At 38.5% G+C, this 18,595-nt stretch overlaps 1 protein-coding gene across 3 annotated transcripts in view; it reads left to right on the plus strand.

The window, feature by feature from the left end:
* Positions 1-13,178, plus strand: part of EOL1 (ETO1-like 1) — a 132,915-nt gene extending 119,737 nt beyond the window's left edge. For 2 of the 3 annotated variants that reach the window (XM_089448841.1, XM_089448840.1), the window contains exon 5: positions 12,519-13,178. In XM_089448841.1, coding sequence (XP_089304967.1) covers positions 12,519-12,739 — 221 coding nt within the window. In that variant the 3' untranslated portion in view covers positions 12,740-13,178. The remainder of the gene's footprint in view (positions 1-12,518) is intronic. The other variant, XM_089448842.1, reaches the window with a different exon arrangement.
* The last annotated feature ends 5,417 nt before the right edge of the window (positions 13,179-18,595 follow it).

Raw genomic sequence — 18,595 nt, forward strand, 5'->3', positions numbered from 1 at the left:
ACTAAGAGAAATCACCTAATCTCAATGCCTTAGATTTATTAACAACTTCTACTAAATATTTTTTGTTAGGAATCTAGTTGTGTGTTTATTCAGTAATTTTATTGCTTGGAATTAAATACCGTATGTTGGGTTTGTGGAAAAACTAATAGTGCCTATCAATCATGGGCCAATGGAGTCATAAGGTATTGGATGGATGAAAGAACTAATGTGTCACAAACAACTACTTTCAAGCATGTCATATGGCAGAAAGGATTGCTAGTTGATTACCTTCTTCCATTAATTATTAGATGAAGAAACTATTTGATACATTCAATTTGTATACTTAAGGTAGAAGGGGCCTAATTTGATACATTTGAACCAAGTATTTTCTTGAGATGTGTTGTAGAAAAGTAGTATTGGAGGGCTTAGATCGCCATTTGTTAGTCAAATTATAAAGGTGTTGTTTTTATGGCTGAGATGTGCTTCCAAATCTGAAACTTAGTTGATAGAAGATAGGAGAACAAGTGCAATATAAAATAAGTTCATTCCTAAGCCTTTATAAAAGAATAACAAGAAGAAGAATCTGCAATAACATGAACAACAAATTGAGGGGCAAAATAAAGCATATTTCAAAGTGGATCAATACCTCAATCTTCCATTAATCTTCAATAATTGTAGTGCGAAGGAGCTCCATCAAACTTCAATTCCTAATCTTGATACTTTGCCATTCTAATCCCCAAATTTCCAATTGCTAATTACAAATGAAATGGAGGAAATCTCTTCTTTATATAGAATGAGTTAAGTTTTTCATACAATAAAATATATTATCTTTCTAATCCCATGAAAAATAAACAAATTGTAAAAATGAAGTATTTAAGTCCATGGTTGACAATATCAAGGCATGTGGACACTACCCTCTTCATGAGAGGTTGTCGTCATCCAAAAATAGGAAATAATAAGCAACAATAGCCTCCAAGAGAGGATGCACCATAAGTATCATTCCAAGTCAAATCCTATATAAGGATTTTGAGTCAAATCCACATAAATTTTTCCCTCCAAGAATGGATGCATGCAAAATATAATAAAATACTCTTTAGTCAAGGAGATGTACTCAAGGGTCCACATAGAAGGGCTCACAAAGTGTGTCTTCCAAGGTGTATTAGATATATAAAAATAAAAATATTCCTCCTAGGAGAATGCTCCATAACCAACCTCTAAAAATATAAAGTTGTCCACAAGATGCATACAACCAATCCACATGTGCAAACCCTTAGGTAACTACCTCCATGGATGAATGTGCAAGATGAAGTATTCAAACCCAAAAATAGTAAGTGGACAACATCCAACAAAACAAATCTAGGGAGGTAAGGGCGAATTATGATTTTGACCATGCCAAAGCTCCATGAAATAAATACATATACACCTCTAAGAATAGTAAGAAGTTTCTCTGTTACCCCCCAAAAGTCGGTAACCCTTTGGAGAATTTTTTTCTCCCCATTGGTTAGGCAACCAACCAACAACCCTATGATGATCCACATATAGCTTTACTTTAGAGCTCTCAACCTATGCTTCAGTCAATGCTCTCTTCCATCTAGCATACTTCTCAAAGCAAGGTGGGTCATCCATCTAAAGGTACACTAAGCATTTCTGTAATGATGTGCTTACATTTAATGTTTGGGGCATACTAATATGGATCACAGACCAAGGTGGATGATTAACTGCTCTTGATTGTACCCTTGTTTCCATACTTAACGTGTGAGATTATTCATTGCCCCTAGTCCAATGTCACCTCCCCTGAGACCCTTTTCCTCCACTGTTAGGAGGGGCACTATTAGGAGGCACTAATTGATATAGCATGCCCAACATCATCCATACTTATCACCTTCCACCTCTCCCTTATATCCACTTCCATTATTTGGGTTGATTGTCATTGGTCATTGGGACTAGCACCCTATATCCTCATCTTTGAGTTAGGGCTTGGAAATTTTCCCTAAGAGGTTGATGCAGCTGAAAGAAAGATAAAAGCATATGAAGCCACAAATGAAAAAAAAATGAAAAATGCAAAAGATCGCTTGGACATGTAATAGCGTGTGTGGGTAAAAGCCTAGCACGAGATCTACCCTGCTCATTAGCCATCACCCAATTTCTAAGCATTTCATGTGTTATCTGAATAAATAAACTTATGAATGTCCCAACTTCGATGAGTGATAAACTACTACATCTTTAAGGGGTGTCAAAAAAGCATAAAGCAAGCTGGGTCACCTAAGCTTTGCGAGAAAGAAAGAAAATCATTAAAGCAAAAGGTGCACCAATGTGGTGGAAAAAGTAGGCCGAGGAAAGGGGTAACTCATGCCTCCATGATTGCTCCCTCTTATCGTCATTATACTCAAGATGTTGGACCTCCTTTCGTTGGTACCATGGCTGTGGCATCTTCCTTGAAGTCTTTCCTATTCTATTGCCACATTTATCAAATGCATCTATGGATTGATGGGCCTACCTAGGAATTGTCCCTCCCCTTCGGGGATGGAAACACCTAATAGGGTTAATTGCAAAATCATTCCTAACATAAGTATGATAACTTGCTTACAAATGATGAACTAGAAAGACATTTGAAGGAAAGGTTTTTGTGAAGTATTTTTGTGCCCCTAACACTGGCTATGGTCCACTATGATAGTTCAATGGTTTTGATCCCTAATGATGTTGATCTCGATTGACCTTGAGGGTATTTTTGAGGTGGTTTGTCACACATGCAACAAAGATCCCTTGAGGGATGGCTTGACACCTTTCCAACACAGTGAAGAGGACATCTAGCCTAGCTTTGAGAACACATTGACACTCTAGCCATGATGTTGCCCTTCTTGAAATGAGCATTGGGCTTTAAGGAGCCTCTACATGGTTGTATGCCCCTTGCAACGCCTCCAGATGTTGAACTATTGAGCCAAGAAGCCAAGGCATTGGTTTGATTGATGATGTGCCCAGATCGATTTAGGACGCCCCCAAACTGACCCTTATCTTTCTTGATGGACTTTGCCCTATTCCAAAGGCCAGATGATGATGGAGACCACGTGAGAGGGTTTGGGCGAGTCTAGCACTGATCCCGGTGGATGTTGGTGGCCACTTGCCTATTCCGCTTGGACCCCCACCACTGTCTCTTTCAGTTTTCCAGTTTCCTTAATTGTAGCACAATTTACTATTTTTGGCAATTTTTTGGGTCCTGAACTTCTAGAACTGTTTTGAAGCCCTAAATGACATTTTTTTGGAAAACCAGGGCAGACATGAGTCTTCGACAAATGGTTGCCACTCAAAAGTTGTAGTCCTCAGATAGATCTTTCTAACGAGGTATTGTGCACGTCAAATGGAGATCGTATGCCAAAGTTACGACCTCGGGAAGTTGATGTACCAGTTTACCCAAACTGGGCCATAGTTTTGGCGCTTCATCTCTTAGGGTTAGGTTTTTGGATGTTTAGGGTTTTCCATTGTTTCTTAATAATAAATATGCCTTCGAGCCTCGTTGTAACACTGTTCAAAGGGATGTAGCCGCCGCATCTCTTCTCAGAGATAAGCTACCATCGCCCGAGCTAGTTTATTTCCATTCTGTTTGTAACATATTTCAATGTTTGATATTAATGAAATGGAGTGCTATTTTTGCTGCATCTCTGTATTTATGGTTATATCTGTGATTTGTTGCGTTCCTCTTTAAGTTCAAATCAGTGGTATCAGAGCGACATTTGGTACTTAAGTACGACAACTGCCTACACAGATACATCCAGGACGAGATGGAGTTCCTGGACATCTCCTCGCTTGACATGACGTACCGATACGCTGTCAAGATTGAGCACAAGTTTAAACAAAAGAAGCGAGACTTTGGATCTGTGAATTCGAAGCAAGGGAAAGGCGACCCCAAATTGTAGAGCAAAGGACAAAGCCAAGGCGGAGTGACCCAGGAAAACCCGACGAAACTGCAAGCAAAGAACAACACCCCGAAGACAAAGAAGGACACGGGAAAATGTGTGAGTTCCTTAAGAGCTCCACTCTCAACACAAGTGAGTGTCGAGCAAAGCAGTCACTGGTGGCCGAGCCGAAGGCTTCCGAGTTAGATGCATGTTCTAACTCTGAGTCAGAACTCGACAAGGGGAATGACAAAGGGAAGTAGATCATTGATGCGGAGCCCAGTGCCACCATGGCCACCACCAAGATCCAGAAGAATGAGCCTGAAGAACCAGAGGAGGGGGAACGCTTCTTCCACTCACAAATGTGGGTGAAAGGTTCTCCGCTGCAGTTCATTGTTGACAGCGGGAGCCAAAAGAACCTCATTTCAGCAGAGGTCGTGAAGCGGCTGGGTCTACCGACTACAACACATCCGCAACCGTACACCATTGGGTGGATTCACCAAGGACGTGATCTCTGCATCAGCCAACAGTGCCGCATTCCCTACAACATCAAGCCCTTCACGGATGAGGTACAGTGTGATGTTGCTCCTCTTGAAGTTTATGATGTATTATTAGGACACCCATACTTGTGGAAGCGGCATGCTGTATATGAGTCTAGACCTCGCTCTGTGATTATTACTTTAGGCAATAAGTTGTACAGGATATCGGAGGTAGCCCCGCCTACTGTCATCGCGTTGATCTCTGCAAAGCAATGCAGTGAGATCATTTCATAGACTAGGAAATTTGTTTTCCTTATGATTCGCCCTTAGGGGCAAGAAGAAGATTGTGACCACGACTTCCAAACATGGCTCCTCTGCACAACAAGAACATATGGATATGGTCGTGGAGGAGTATAGGGACATTTTCGCCTCACCTACGGGGGTGCCTCTGCACTGTCAGGTCAAGCACTCCATTGATCTGACCCCGAGCACGCCTCTACCCAATGGATTGATCAATCGACGCTCTGTTGTGGAGAACGATGAGATTAAGAGGCAAATTCAAGAGATGTTGCAGAAAAGGCACATCAGGCTAAGCTCATCACCTTGTGTGAGCCTGATTGTATTGGTACAAAAGAAGGACGGGACTTGGAGACTTTGTATTGACTATCGGGTGCTGAACAAGATCACTGTCCGGAATAGGTACCCAATCCCACAGATTGATGACCTTTTAGACCAGCTCAAGGGGGGCAAATATTTTAGCAAGATTGACTTGAAGTCTGGTTATCACTAAGTGCCTATCGAACCCTCTGATGTGTGGAAGTCTGCCTTCAAATCCAAGGAGGGCCTTTTCAAATTGTTGGTCATGCCTTTCGGTTGACGAATGTCCCCGCAACCTTCATGAGATTGATGGACGACATCTTGCAACCCTTCACCAATGCATTCATGGTGGTGTATTTAGATGACATCTTGATCTTTAGCCAGAGTTGGGAAGAGCATCTCCACCATATTTGACAAGTCCTCTAAACCCTGCGTCAACACAAGTTGTGTGCCAATCTGAAAAAATGCATTTTTGGCATGACTTAGGTTCAATATCTGGGGTACATCATTGATGGGTAGGATGTGCATGTGGACCTAGCCAAGATACAAGTCATTCGTGATTGGCCAGCCCCAACCACTCTAACAGAGCTCTGCAACTTTCTGGGCCTTGCCAATTTCTATCGCAGGTTCGTGTTGGGGTTCTCTCATATTACTTGGCTTTTAAGTCAAGTCACTAAGGGCAAAGCGAAAGCAAATTTCTTTTGGTCTGAAACCCAACAAAAGGCGTTTGCCGAGTTGAAGCAGCACCTGTGCTCACATTACCAAACCTGCAATAACCATTTGAGATTGAGATAGATGCCTCCGACTATGCTATTGGTGCAGTTCTTACTCAGCAGGGGCATTCAGTGGCTTACCATAGTGAGACACTTTTAGACACAGTCTGAAAATATCCCACCTATGATGAAATGCATTCCATTGTACAGGCCTACCATCAATGGAAGCATTACACTCTGGGGAAGGAAACGATCATTCACACAGACCACCGACCCCTGCAGTTCATATAGACGCAATGGAAGTTACAAAACGATCGCCATCAGAAATGGTCCACATACCTACAACAATTCCATTTGAACATTAAGTACAAGAAGGGCAGCACCAATAATGTTGCAGACTGCCTCAACCGACCACCAGTCATGGCGCTGATCACTATGCTTGACTCTTATGGGCACGAGACTTCAGGGTGGCCGTCTTTACGAGAGCGATCCAAAATTCAGCAGCACATACCAAACACTCCTGGAAGGTAAGCAAGTTCCAAATTTTCACCTCTAGGATGCACTGTTATGCCACTTGGGACACATCTGTGTTCCTTCAAGCGAGCGTGCCAAGATGATTTGGGAGGTGCACTACAGTCGGGTCACTGGACATTTCGGCGTAAAGAAAATAGTGACAGTACTGCAAAAGTATTATTGGTCGAACCTTTGTCATGATGTTGGGAGGTACATTAAATCCTGCACTACCTGCGCCATTGCCAAACCAACCGTCAAGAAGCAAAGCCTATATACTCCTCAGCCTACTCCTAGTCGACCTTGGGAATCCATCTTCATGGATTACATGTCGAGCCTTCCTTCTACTAAGCACGACAATGACTTCATTTTCGTGGACATCGACAAATTCTCTAAGATGGCCATTATGGCGGCCTGCAAGAAGAGTATCACAACAAAGGGCATTGCTAAGCTCTTCTTTGAGCAAGTGTGGGTACACTTTGGGATCCCACAGTCCATTGTCTCAAATCGGGACAACAAATTCTTAAGTGCATTTTGGTCAAGTCTTTGGTCGATGCTGGATACCAAACTCACTAAGTCCACGACTTTCCATCCCCAAACTTATGGCCAAACAGAGGTCATCAACAAGATGATCGTACATATTCTACGCATGTACATGGGATGAAATCCTCCCCTATGTCCAACACAACTACAACAGAGCTCTCCACAACTCAACGGCCACAACCCCTTTCAGGTAAGGCTGGGATTTCATCCATTATGTCCCATTGATGTGGCCATACCATTTGCAACTACTCAGGCAGATTCGGCTCATGTCCAGTTCCGAAGCCGACAGGGTTAACAACTTCATTGAGCACGTTCAACACATCCGCCAGCAGGTCCATGATATATTGGACATAGCCAATGCTAAGTACAAGCAACGCCATGATCAACATCGGGTGCCACATAAGTTCTAGGTGTGCGACAAAGTTTGGCTACATTTGCTGAGGGAGCGTCTCGCTGGACCCCACTGCAAGCTTCACCCGCTTCGATATGGGCTGTACACCATCACCAAGGTTGTAAGGGACAATGCCTTCGAGCTCAACATTCCATTGTTCCTTGGTCTACACCCAGTGTTCAATGCAGATTGCCTTCGGCCATACTTTCCACGTTTGTTGGAGACATCCGACATTGCAAAACAACTCATACCAATTGAGCTAAACCCAGACTGCATGGAACAGGCCACAATTGATCGGATCATGGATACACAGATCAATAACACTCGCTAGTAGAAGATCCAACTATATCGGGGTGTCAAAGTTGGCCAACTCTTGCACCAAGGCAAGTGGCTCACGTCACCAGGGACCAAGTTCAGCAAAAGTTTCCCCATCTCATGGAGGCACTCAACGCAATGGGGACCATTGCTACCTAAGGGGGAAGGACTGATGCAAGTGGATGTTGGTGGCCACCCGCCTATTCCACTTGGACCCCCACCACTGTCTCTTTCAGTTTTTTAGTTTCCTTAATTGTAGCACAATTTACTATTTTTGGCAGTTTTTCAGGTCCTGAACTTCTAGAGCCGTTTTGAGGCCCTAAACAACGTTTTTTTTGGAAAAAACTGCGGCAAACATGAGTTTTTGACTGATGTTTGCCTCTCAAAAGTTGTAGTCATCGGATAGATCTTTCTAACAAGGTATTGTGTGCATCAAATGAAGATCATATGCCAAAGTTACGACCCCGGGAAGTTGATGTACCAATTTACCCCAACGGGACCCATAGTTTTGGCGCTTCATCTCCTAGGGTTGTGTTTTTGGATGTTTAGGGTTTTCCATTGTTTCTCAATAATAAATAGGCCTTCAAGCCTCATTTTAACACAGTTCAGAGGCATGTAGCCGCCACATCTCTTCTCAGAAATAAGCTACCATCGCCTGAGCTAGTTTATTTCTATTCTGTTTGTAAGCATATTTCAGTATTTGATATTAATGAAATGAAGTGTTATTTCTGCTGCATCTTTGTATTTATGGTTATAGCTGTGATTTGTTGAGTTCCTGTTTAAGTTCGGATCAAGAACACCTTATTTTGATACAAAAGTTTGATCCTAGGGCCTGCCACGTCACCCATGCATGCCTTAGGAGGGTGACGTAAGTGTTCTTGATGATGATGTCTTGGTGGAGGAGATGTTACTTGGAGATCTACCCATGCACTTTGATTATGTCCATTGGAGAGAGGATCACTCTTGGACCCACTTTGTCGCTTGATGGAGATACCCATTTTTGGAGGATGATGTCATGTTGGAGGACCTTTTCTCTGACAAGTGTGGAGAATTGATGATGTTTTTGTTATGATTTATCATTTGTAAAGCTATCTTTAAGTTGGCTTGTGGCCTATTGGCCTAGCTTAATGCTTCAAGCAAACTTTTAGGGTTTTTCATTGTAAATTAATGAAAACTGACTTAGTTTCATTCATATAAATAGAGATAAGTCATTTTCATTGAATCATGATAGCACACTTATCTCTCCTCTTGAGTGAGTGCACACTAGCTCTTTTCTCGTTTTCTCTTGGATGCTAAATGATGGTGTGAATTGTCTTGGGGAAGATATTTTTGCATGGAGAGACTATCTTATGGATTGACGAACTGATTCTTGCTTGAATTGTGTAAGTTTAATGTTTATTTTCTTCCATTTTACATAATATTTTCTGAAATTAGGATGTATCTTGTGCCAAGTGCAATATCCTTCACGAACTCTTGTTTCTATGCAATTATGAAAAATTTGTCATTCAAGAATCCATCAAAGGAACTTGTTTTCATGCATCCTTTGACTTTAAATCTCCTATGAAAGAAGTTGCTAGGGTTTCTAAGAGAAGTAAATTAGGCTTCCACCCTCTCTATCCAAGTCCTTCCACCATTGAAATCACCCTAATTGACTCCATTGCCCAATTGAATGGAGGCATCAGTGTAGTTGTGGAGAGTCAGAGAGGTCCCACTCGACTAAAATCAAAGACTAACCTCCCAGGTGAAGTGAGGGAACAAGAATACAGTCAAGATTGGTCAATCATCCATTGTTCCCCTTGATCATTATTAGTATGCCCATAACATTAAATGAAAGCACATAATTACAAAATGGTTAAAGTACCAGCCAATGGATAACCCACCTTCCTTCAAGAAGGAATGCCGAATGGGAGAGAGAGAGCTGACCGGAGCAAGAAGTGGAGTATCCTGGCATCATGTTATGAGCTGATGAAATAGGGCTGCTAGTTGGCTGGCTGTCCGAGGAGGAGAAAAGTTTTCTATGGGTTACCCACTTTTTGGTGGGTAACAATCCCTACTTAATGCCAAATGCCTTAAATCTAAACACTTTGTATGAAATAATGGCTAATGTACCTCATGTATGTTGGTTCACCATCATTGTCGGATGAGTGAGTTGAGCATGATATGTGAGGCATCTTTGGGCTGCTGTCTATGGAGAGTGCTGAAACTCATCACTGGGACCACTGTCTGCAATGTGGATCATTGAAAAATCTCCTCTAGCTACCTTTGTGTGAGGGGGTAACAAGGATGCAGCACTTACTCTCAGAAAATACAGAATTGAATTAACTCAGAAAAGTCAGCTAACTGTACAAAATGTGTAAGGGTCCTGTAAAAGAGTGAGCCTTTTCATATCTGTGACACCTAACATAACCCACCAAAAGACTGCTCTAATTCCTAGATGGGTGTTACAATTCTGGTTGGATGCACTAAAGCACAAGCACTAAAACAACAAAATGTGCTGGAGACAAGTTGCTATGGGATGGGAACACCCACTCCTTCTACAAGACAATCATACTCAGACACTCGTCTTTGACGTATAATGGGTTGAATGAATTCTCAGTCAAGGTTGTTATTATTTCCTCCCTGGACCCTGCTTCAAATTGCCCCCAGCACATAAGGGTAAATTGCTGCTCGAAAATAGCCTGTAAATTATACTTTGTTTGTGAAGGTTGGCTTCCATTCTTGCTAACCAGAGAGATTGTCACTTGGCCCCGTCTAGGAGTCCATGACATGGTGTGAAGGAATGTATCTTCTGTTACCAACTGCTATGAGTTGAGATGGAAGTTAGATGGGAAGTGGATACTTCATGCCTTGCTGTGAAGGAGTGTAACTGATGATACTAACTGCTATCAGTCGAGATGGAAGCAAGATGGATAGGGATGAAATTTGCACAGGATTGGCTTGAAGAAAACATAAAATTACACTCATTTAAAAAATCTAGCATGCTGTACAAAAGAAGTGAGCATCCTTGGATAGAGAAAGGAACCATTCATATGTTTTGATACCTAGCGCAAGTCGCCAAGAAAAAGCTGAAATTCCTATATGGGAGTTACAAGTCTAATTGGAAACACTGAAAGACAATTTTACTGAAAACCTGTCCGATATGGGACAAAATGATCGACTCCTACTACAAAGTTTAATAGCGTGATTTGCAACTAATGTACTTATCAATTATAGCATAGAAATTGTGAAAGTACAAATGTGTACAAGGAATATGGTACAACTTTAAATAAGCCATTTGAGCAAGTTTGTGTGCTTGTAGCTACCCCATTTGTGTGCTTGTATATTTTTGTTCAAGTTTGATCCATACATTTGGAGCTCACGTGAAACCATTAAAAGATGCAAATGAAAGTAATAAGATATAAAGACTACTTGGAACTCTCAGTCTTGAACACATGGTTGTCTATATCTCTTTTTTTCAGGGAAAACCTTGTGGGAAAACCCAAGGGATGATTCTCCATATTTGTGGATGGCATCTGTATTAAACTTGTTGGCATAAATTAGTGTGCCTCAGCCTGGGGGATTTGAACTGGGCACATGCCAACATGGAATTAGTCAAATGCCCAGCAAAATTAGTGACAACTGGTTGAGGTAACCCTTTGGGCTATCTGACTAAGGAATGCAAAAGATTATGGGATTTCCTTTTTCTTCTTCACATTTGTGTTGTAATCTCCACCTTTGTTAACTTACAAACTAATTTTACAAATGGACTCTTCTTTTGCATGTAAGCAAGCATTCTCCACTTAATTCTTTTGACGTATTAGTACCACAAATACTCATATTTTCCTTGTTATAGTAACTAATTTGTTGCCATAGGACTAGTTGTTTTTTCTAGAAACACGCATGGTACTCAATAAAACTTAATATTCATGAAGTCTGGTTAGTCATTTTAATGATTTTGAAGGTAATCCTAGAAACATTCATAATTTTCTTCGAATTTTGTCTCACCTGTTAATAGGGTGGTGACCAATACAGAATTCTGTCATTTAGACAGGGTTGGTTTTGGTTGGTAGAGCAGTTCATAAAGCCAGTGATGAGAGACTGGCTGGGATTGCCTTCTATATTAAATATTATCCGTGTCCAAGCCTTACACGCTTGGCTCAAGATTTCAAATCAGATCACGAGGCTAAGTGTGGAAGTGAAATTGTTGCTGGAAATTGTCTTTTTTGATAAACTTACTAGAAATCAGATCAAGCATGGCACATTTTAATCTGTGAATCTAGAAAGCTTTATAGCTGCTTTGGGATGCATTTTCAATACCAGAAACGTCCCTGGATGCCATAAACAACTTCAAAAAACGTTTCTAAAAGGCCAGAAACAACTCATCAGTTTCCATTCTTTTCGGGAAACTGCTGAGGCTGTTTCTTAGTGGTTTCCATGAACTTTAGAAACTGGCAGCGGTTTCCACTTTCTTACAATCACCATGTATATTAGAGAGATGATCACTGTGCATATTTCTGCGCTTGGTCTTTGGGGTTTTGTTTTACAAAAAAGCAAAACACATACTGCTGACTTTTTTATTTGTGAGATGTTGACATTTTGTTCGAAGCCTGTCCAATTATGATTTTGGACAATCCTTTTTTCTCAAGGGCTTGAAGAAGCTCTGTGATAAACAGTAACCAATATCAAGTGCTTACTCAATCGTAGGCCATCCAAAAAGGGTGAAGAAAAGGAAAAGGACAAACTGAAATGAACTTCACAGAACCTCGACCTTCCCTCTTGGCGTGATCCACACCTTGAGTGACACAACATGCAAATCATATTGAAAGAGAGCAATTTTAACTTTCCAGCATCAAAGATTCTAACAATAGTAATGTTTTGTGAAAATCAAGCCTTGATCATTGAATCTACATCTCATTCTGATGATGAGGGATATTTCTGATTTGTAGAGATCCTTGAAATACTAAAGGTGATTGTTTTCTTGAGTAAACATATTGTCTGTTTTTAACCGGTATTTAGATATCTCATCAGAACATAGCTTAGTTTGCTGTACAGTCCAATTGTGAGAGAATCTCCTCATTGTTAAAGCAAGGCTAACATGCGTATTGATGTTCTGGGCGAACAGTTCTGATGGATAGTCACCAAGAGGAAGAGGCTATTGCGGAACTTTCCAGGGCTATTGCATTCAAAGCTGACTTGCATCTTCTTCATCTCCGTGCTGCTTTTCATGAATGTATTGGGGATGTGGCTGGGGCTTTGAGGGACTGTCGTGCAGCACTTTCTGTGGACCCAAATCATCAGGAAATTATGGAGCTTCACAGTCGCGTGCACAGTCAAGAACCTTGAGGTATCTTGTTAAATAGCAGCGGGGTAAAAGGGTTGAAGACAGAGATTCCGTTCCACTGTACCATAATCAGAAGATTCAGAGTTTTTCTCCATTTTGTAGATTAGGTTTTCTAAATCAATGCAGCAGATCATCTCCAGTATAGGTCAAGATGCTTTTTATATGACAGCCAGGGAATTCCATTACTTTTGCCAAAGTGCACAATGCGGCCTTTGTCAAGTCACTTGGTCTGGTGATTTTCAAATTTCTTGTAGAGTAGCTCATAAATTCAGAATGAAACAATGGCATCACGTTGTTAACTATATATGTGAGATGAGCTGCAGTTCAGTAGATTCCCTTAAGTGTGCATTCGTCCTCATATGGCACCTCCATATAGTGTATGATTATGTCAGTGTCCGAGTTACCAGCACGAATCAAAATGAAAGTTTTATTCTGTTACTAGATTCATTTATCTGACATACTATAGACTGTTAGGAATGCATGTAATTTTTGAAGCACATTTACATTGTTGCATCTTTGTTTCTTTTCCATGTGGCATGCGACGTGTTTTTATTATCCACCTTCTGTAGCTGCCTCTTGCGTTTATTTTGAATATCTTGCCAAACGACGTGTCGGTGCTATTGTGTATTTGCATCCATCTCTCTTAATGGCTTAATTCTCATAGCATTGTTCATTAATTAAATGATTCGTGCATGGACACTAATCAACAACGCTACCTAGATTGCGGGATCATTTGATGAAAATTAGCCAATGTGTTTTTCCATCAAAGCTGATTTTCTTCTCATTAAAATAATCTCCATTTCTCTCAAAATAGTCTCGGAAATAAAAAATAACATGAATATATTATAAGATACATCATTTTTTTTTAGAGTTGTCAAAATTTATCACATCTTTGTTGTTAATAGGTAATGGTTGCTATTTTTGCATATGGGCCGATGCACTATTGTTATTCAAAGAAAACCTTGTTGCGTAAAATAATTTATTGGTGTTTTGTATGGGGCAGACTTTAACTCCTGCCAAATGCCTCTTCATTTTGGGTTGCCGTCTTATTTCTTTGTGTCCGAGAAAGACAAACCCTTAGCAAATTAAAAGTAGTTTTAAATTTTACCCACAGCCAAAGGGGAGCAGACGTTGATGAAGAAATTGGTGGAGAGAAAATAAGAAATAAATTTTTAACATTAATGTTGTAGTTGATATAATTTTTTCACACTTCTATATCATGTCCCATTACAATCTATAATACCTTTAAGTGATTAGGGTAGTTTAACCACCTAGTATCTAACTTTAGAATCTAAATATTAGGTTGCTTAATTTCATTTTATTTTAAATATTGTGTCAATACATATTCCGACCTCATACACATTTATTTTCCTCAAATATTTTTCTCTTCTTAATACAAACTTAATTTTTTGTATGTCAAAATAATTAGTAATGAGATATGCATGATCATGAGAGAAAAACAAATATATAAAGAACATATTATTCATCAATAAAAGAGTTACCAAATACATCATTTCAAATTTCTTTTAAACACCATGTAATAACTTATTCAATAACTTTGTTAACTATTGTATAGTTTAATGTGGTCAATAACATTATTTACAACACATATAACACAAAACTCTTTGACACTTTATTGAGAACATACACACCCATTTAATAAGAACCACTATTTGTAATTTTAGGTTTTTTAAATACATAAGCTAAATTTTGCTTAGAATATATTTTAAAAGGATGTTAACGAATTCTTAGTAATGAATTTTAAAATTTCACACAAATTTCAATTGTAGCTCCTTTCTAATAGATCTCAATGCTTATAGATGCTTCATCAAGATGTGGTGACCCTCATAAAGGACCAAGGTAGAGTTTTCAAATTCTTGGATTCAAATTTTCAAATTCCCTTAGATAGAGATCCACATTGATAAAACCTTCTGCTATTCTCATCTTAAAGATATGGCGTTAGAAAAAATCATTGCGAATTATGGCATAATTGTCCTCATCCTTGTCAACAATATCATCAATATCAAGATTGTTCCTTTCTTTGTCTTGTTATGTTTAACAATTCTAAGGTGTGTGGCTTGTTTTTCCATAGCGGTCACAATTTAATGCTTTGTTTCCTACCTTGCTTTATTGCGTGTTTATTTTTAGTAAGATGTGCATATTTTCGAGTTTTATATTTTTATATTTTAAATCAATTTGTTAATGATGACCATAAGATAAAATTTAGGTTTTCAAAGATTGCAAGGCAATATACTATGTGTGAACACCAATTGCTAAAAGTTGATTACTAATTGGTTAAGTACAACTTTTGCGTCTTGTTCTTTAACATTGATGGCTATTTCTAGTTACATTATCAAGGATTTCAAGTCATTTGTATGACTTGAGATAGTTACTCCATTAGCTGGTCTGAATCTAAAACATTGTTGTTTCAAAGACATTGATATTCGGTTCCTTTGACTCCAACAATCCATTCAACTCATCACAAGTTTTTTTTTTGACAATTTTGATATGTCAAGATGGTGTAACTCAATGTCGCCTATAATAACGATGAAAATGTATTCTCTATCATCCCTATTTTAACACTCTACAATTTTGTCTTCTTGCTTTGGCTTAGATCAATGAAATCCACTCACTGTCATGTGAAGGTCTTTGTACATTCGGTGTGATAGGGTTTTAACCTTCTAAGCATGGAAGTCATGTCCATTAAATTTTCTCGAGGGAATTCCATTTCAATAGAAAATTTAGAAGTATTGTGCTAAATCTCTTAGAAAGTAGGTTGAAAAAAACTTTCAATTGTATGTGTAGAAATCTATTTTTTGGCTTTATAAACCTTCATTTGTATGTGTAGGAATCTATTTTTCTTTTGGTTATGTTTTGTTGTTATTGCCATCTCCAATTTTAGAAGAAGCCATTGTTGCAATGTCTATGATCATTTTGAGATGGTTAATGCTTTTATTCTTCTCCTTATTATAAGATTTATCTATAAGTTGATCTGTGTGTTAAATATATTTGCTGTTGTATTTACTATGAAACATGTGTGGAATGCTTACCCTTCTTTTGTAACATCCCTCAATATATATGCAAAATTTGCTTTTTGTTGGTTGCATGCAATTGAAAATTGTCTTCTCTACATTTCAGTTTGGACAATGCACTATTGGGTATGTCTACATATGTTGTTATTCTCTCATATGGCTTGTTGTTTTAGGCTTTAACTTTGTACAATTAATGGTTGCAAATATATTTTTAATAATACAAAAAAATACAATGGTGTGCAGACAATGACACAACTATTTTATCTTGGAAACCCAAACAAAAAAAACCAGAATGATTTTTCAATATTTCATCTTTACAATATTACAATACAATATATATCCCGTGGCATCCATAAACCACCAATCCATTTACCTTGGATTAAAATACATAGTTCCTTAATTGAAACTATAAAACCATGTTCTAAACCACCATGTACCAAAAACCTGCTAAAAATGAAAATTGTGAGCTGACAAATGCGAGAAACAAACACAAAACCAACCAATTTGTTTTCTTGGGGTGCTACCACTGAACCCCATACGGGGGCCTTTTGCCCTCATGTGAACTACCTGAGTATGGGGGATTCACCCCCTTACAACCTCAGTCTGAACAGAGGGGTTGCTGCCCCCCTGTAACCCCCTCATTTTACTTAATGCAACACACAATGCATAGAGGTAGTCATGAAAATAATATAATACATTCCCAACATTTTCACACTTGTTTTCTTTGCACACAGGGATGCACTAGAGTACATGATCAACAATCCATGGCAATAATGCCCATTGTTTCTATATACCAAGAGAACTCAATGCTTACAAATTTTGTTAATGAATCTACAAATCTTTAAAGTGTCTATCTTCATCGGTAGCACCTTCTTATCTTCAATCATATCTTTCACAAAGTGATACTGAATATCAATGTGTTTTTTCTTAGAATGATGCACTGGGCTTTTCACCAAGAAGATTGCACTATCACTGTCACAATCTATCCTTGTAGCTCACTATACCAACCCAATACCTAAACAAAGTGTAATAACCATACTACTTTCTTGCTTGCATGAGTGGTTGCCATGTATTCAACTTCTGTAGTTGAGAGTGCCACTATAGATTGTTTCTTGCTCATCCAAATGATTGATCCTCCAAATAGGTCAAACACATACCCACTTGTAGATATTTATGATCCAATTCCGTAATCCCCTGTTTGCATCAACAAAATGATGTATCTCCAACATTGTCTAATCTTAGTCTTCCTTGGTAGCACAATTCATAACTAGTAGTGCTACAAAATACTTGAAAACTATCTTCATTGCTATCCAATGTTCTTTACTTGGTTTTGACATATTCTTGTTTAATACTCCCATTGCATGTGCAATGTCTTGTCTAGTATACACCATTGCATACATCAAATTTCCAACTCCATTGATATATGGTACATGGGAAAATTCTTTTCCTCTTCCTATGTATTGGGACACTATTTGATAGATAACTTTACATCTATAGGGATATGGTCTTTTACCGATTTACATCCTTGCATATTAAACTTTTGTAATATTGTCTAGACATATTTTCTCTAATTCAAATAGAGCTTTTTGTATGCTCGTTCTCTTTTAATTTCTATGCCCAAAATGAAATTTACAACACCAAGGTCTTTCACGTCAAATTTTGAGAACAATTGATTATTCACTTTTTGAATGATTTCCTTATTATTTTCAATGAACAACATATCATCCACTTACAACACCAAATAAATAAAATGATTACCAAGTAATTTGAAATACATAATGATCCACTTTGCTCCTTGTAAAGCTAAGTTTCGATATGTAAGTATCAAATTTTTGATACCACATTCTTGGTGATTGCTTTAATCCATAAAAACATTTTTTAGCTTGCATACCAACTATTTCTTTTCCTTCACCATAAAGCCCTTGGGTTGGTTCATGTCTATTTCTTCTTCCAAATCCCCATGTAAGAATGTTGTCTCCATGTGCATCAATTTTACTTCAAATAAAAAGCAATAGCAACAAATAAAGAAATCTAATGGAAATTAACTAGACAATAGGAGAAAATATTTCACCAAAGTCAATTCTCTCTACTTGGGAATAACTTTTTGCTACTAATTAAACTTTGTATTTCTCTACTTTTCCTTATGTATTGAACTTTTTGAACACCCATTTGTTGCCAATGGGTTTTCTTTTAGCAAGAAACTCCACTAGATTCCAAGCCTCATTCTTATCCAAAGATTCCATTTCTTCAACCATGGCCCTTTTCTAGAGTTTGCCATCCTTTGAATTCATTCTCCCTAATAGTTTTAGGATCATCATTAGTAATAAATAAAGCAAATTTTGAACATAAATGAGGTGGAGTATATCTTTCTGGTTAACTTCTTTCTTGAACCTATCTTCTCAATACCAAAGTATATGGTTCTTCTTCTTTTGTAGGCTTTAATTCATCATCTTTCAATTCCAACTCTATATTTTCTGGGTCTTTCTCCATTGCTAGGAATTCCTCTTTGACAACATCTTTGATTTCCTTAAATATCATATTTTAATTATACACAACCTTCTTATTTTATGGGTTCTAAAGTTTATAACCTTTCATACCATCTTTGTATCTAATAAAAATACACATTTGTTTATTTATTATTATCTATAGGTTACTTTTATTCTTCTTTCGGATGTGAACATAAACATCACAAACAAATACCTTGAGATGTTTAAGAGAGGGTTTCTTATTAGTCCATGCCTCTTGTGGAGTCTTGCCATCCAATGCTGATGAATGTGATCTATTTACTAGGTAACATGTAATGTCCATTGCCTTTGCCTAGATATC

The sequence above is a fragment of the Pinus tabuliformis genome, chromosome X, assembly GCF_031772625.1.
Source record: "Pinus tabuliformis cultivar Carrire ecotype Pingquan chromosome X, CPIR1, whole genome shotgun sequence".
NCBI lineage: Eukaryota > Viridiplantae > Streptophyta > Pinopsida > Pinales > Pinaceae > Pinus > Pinus tabuliformis.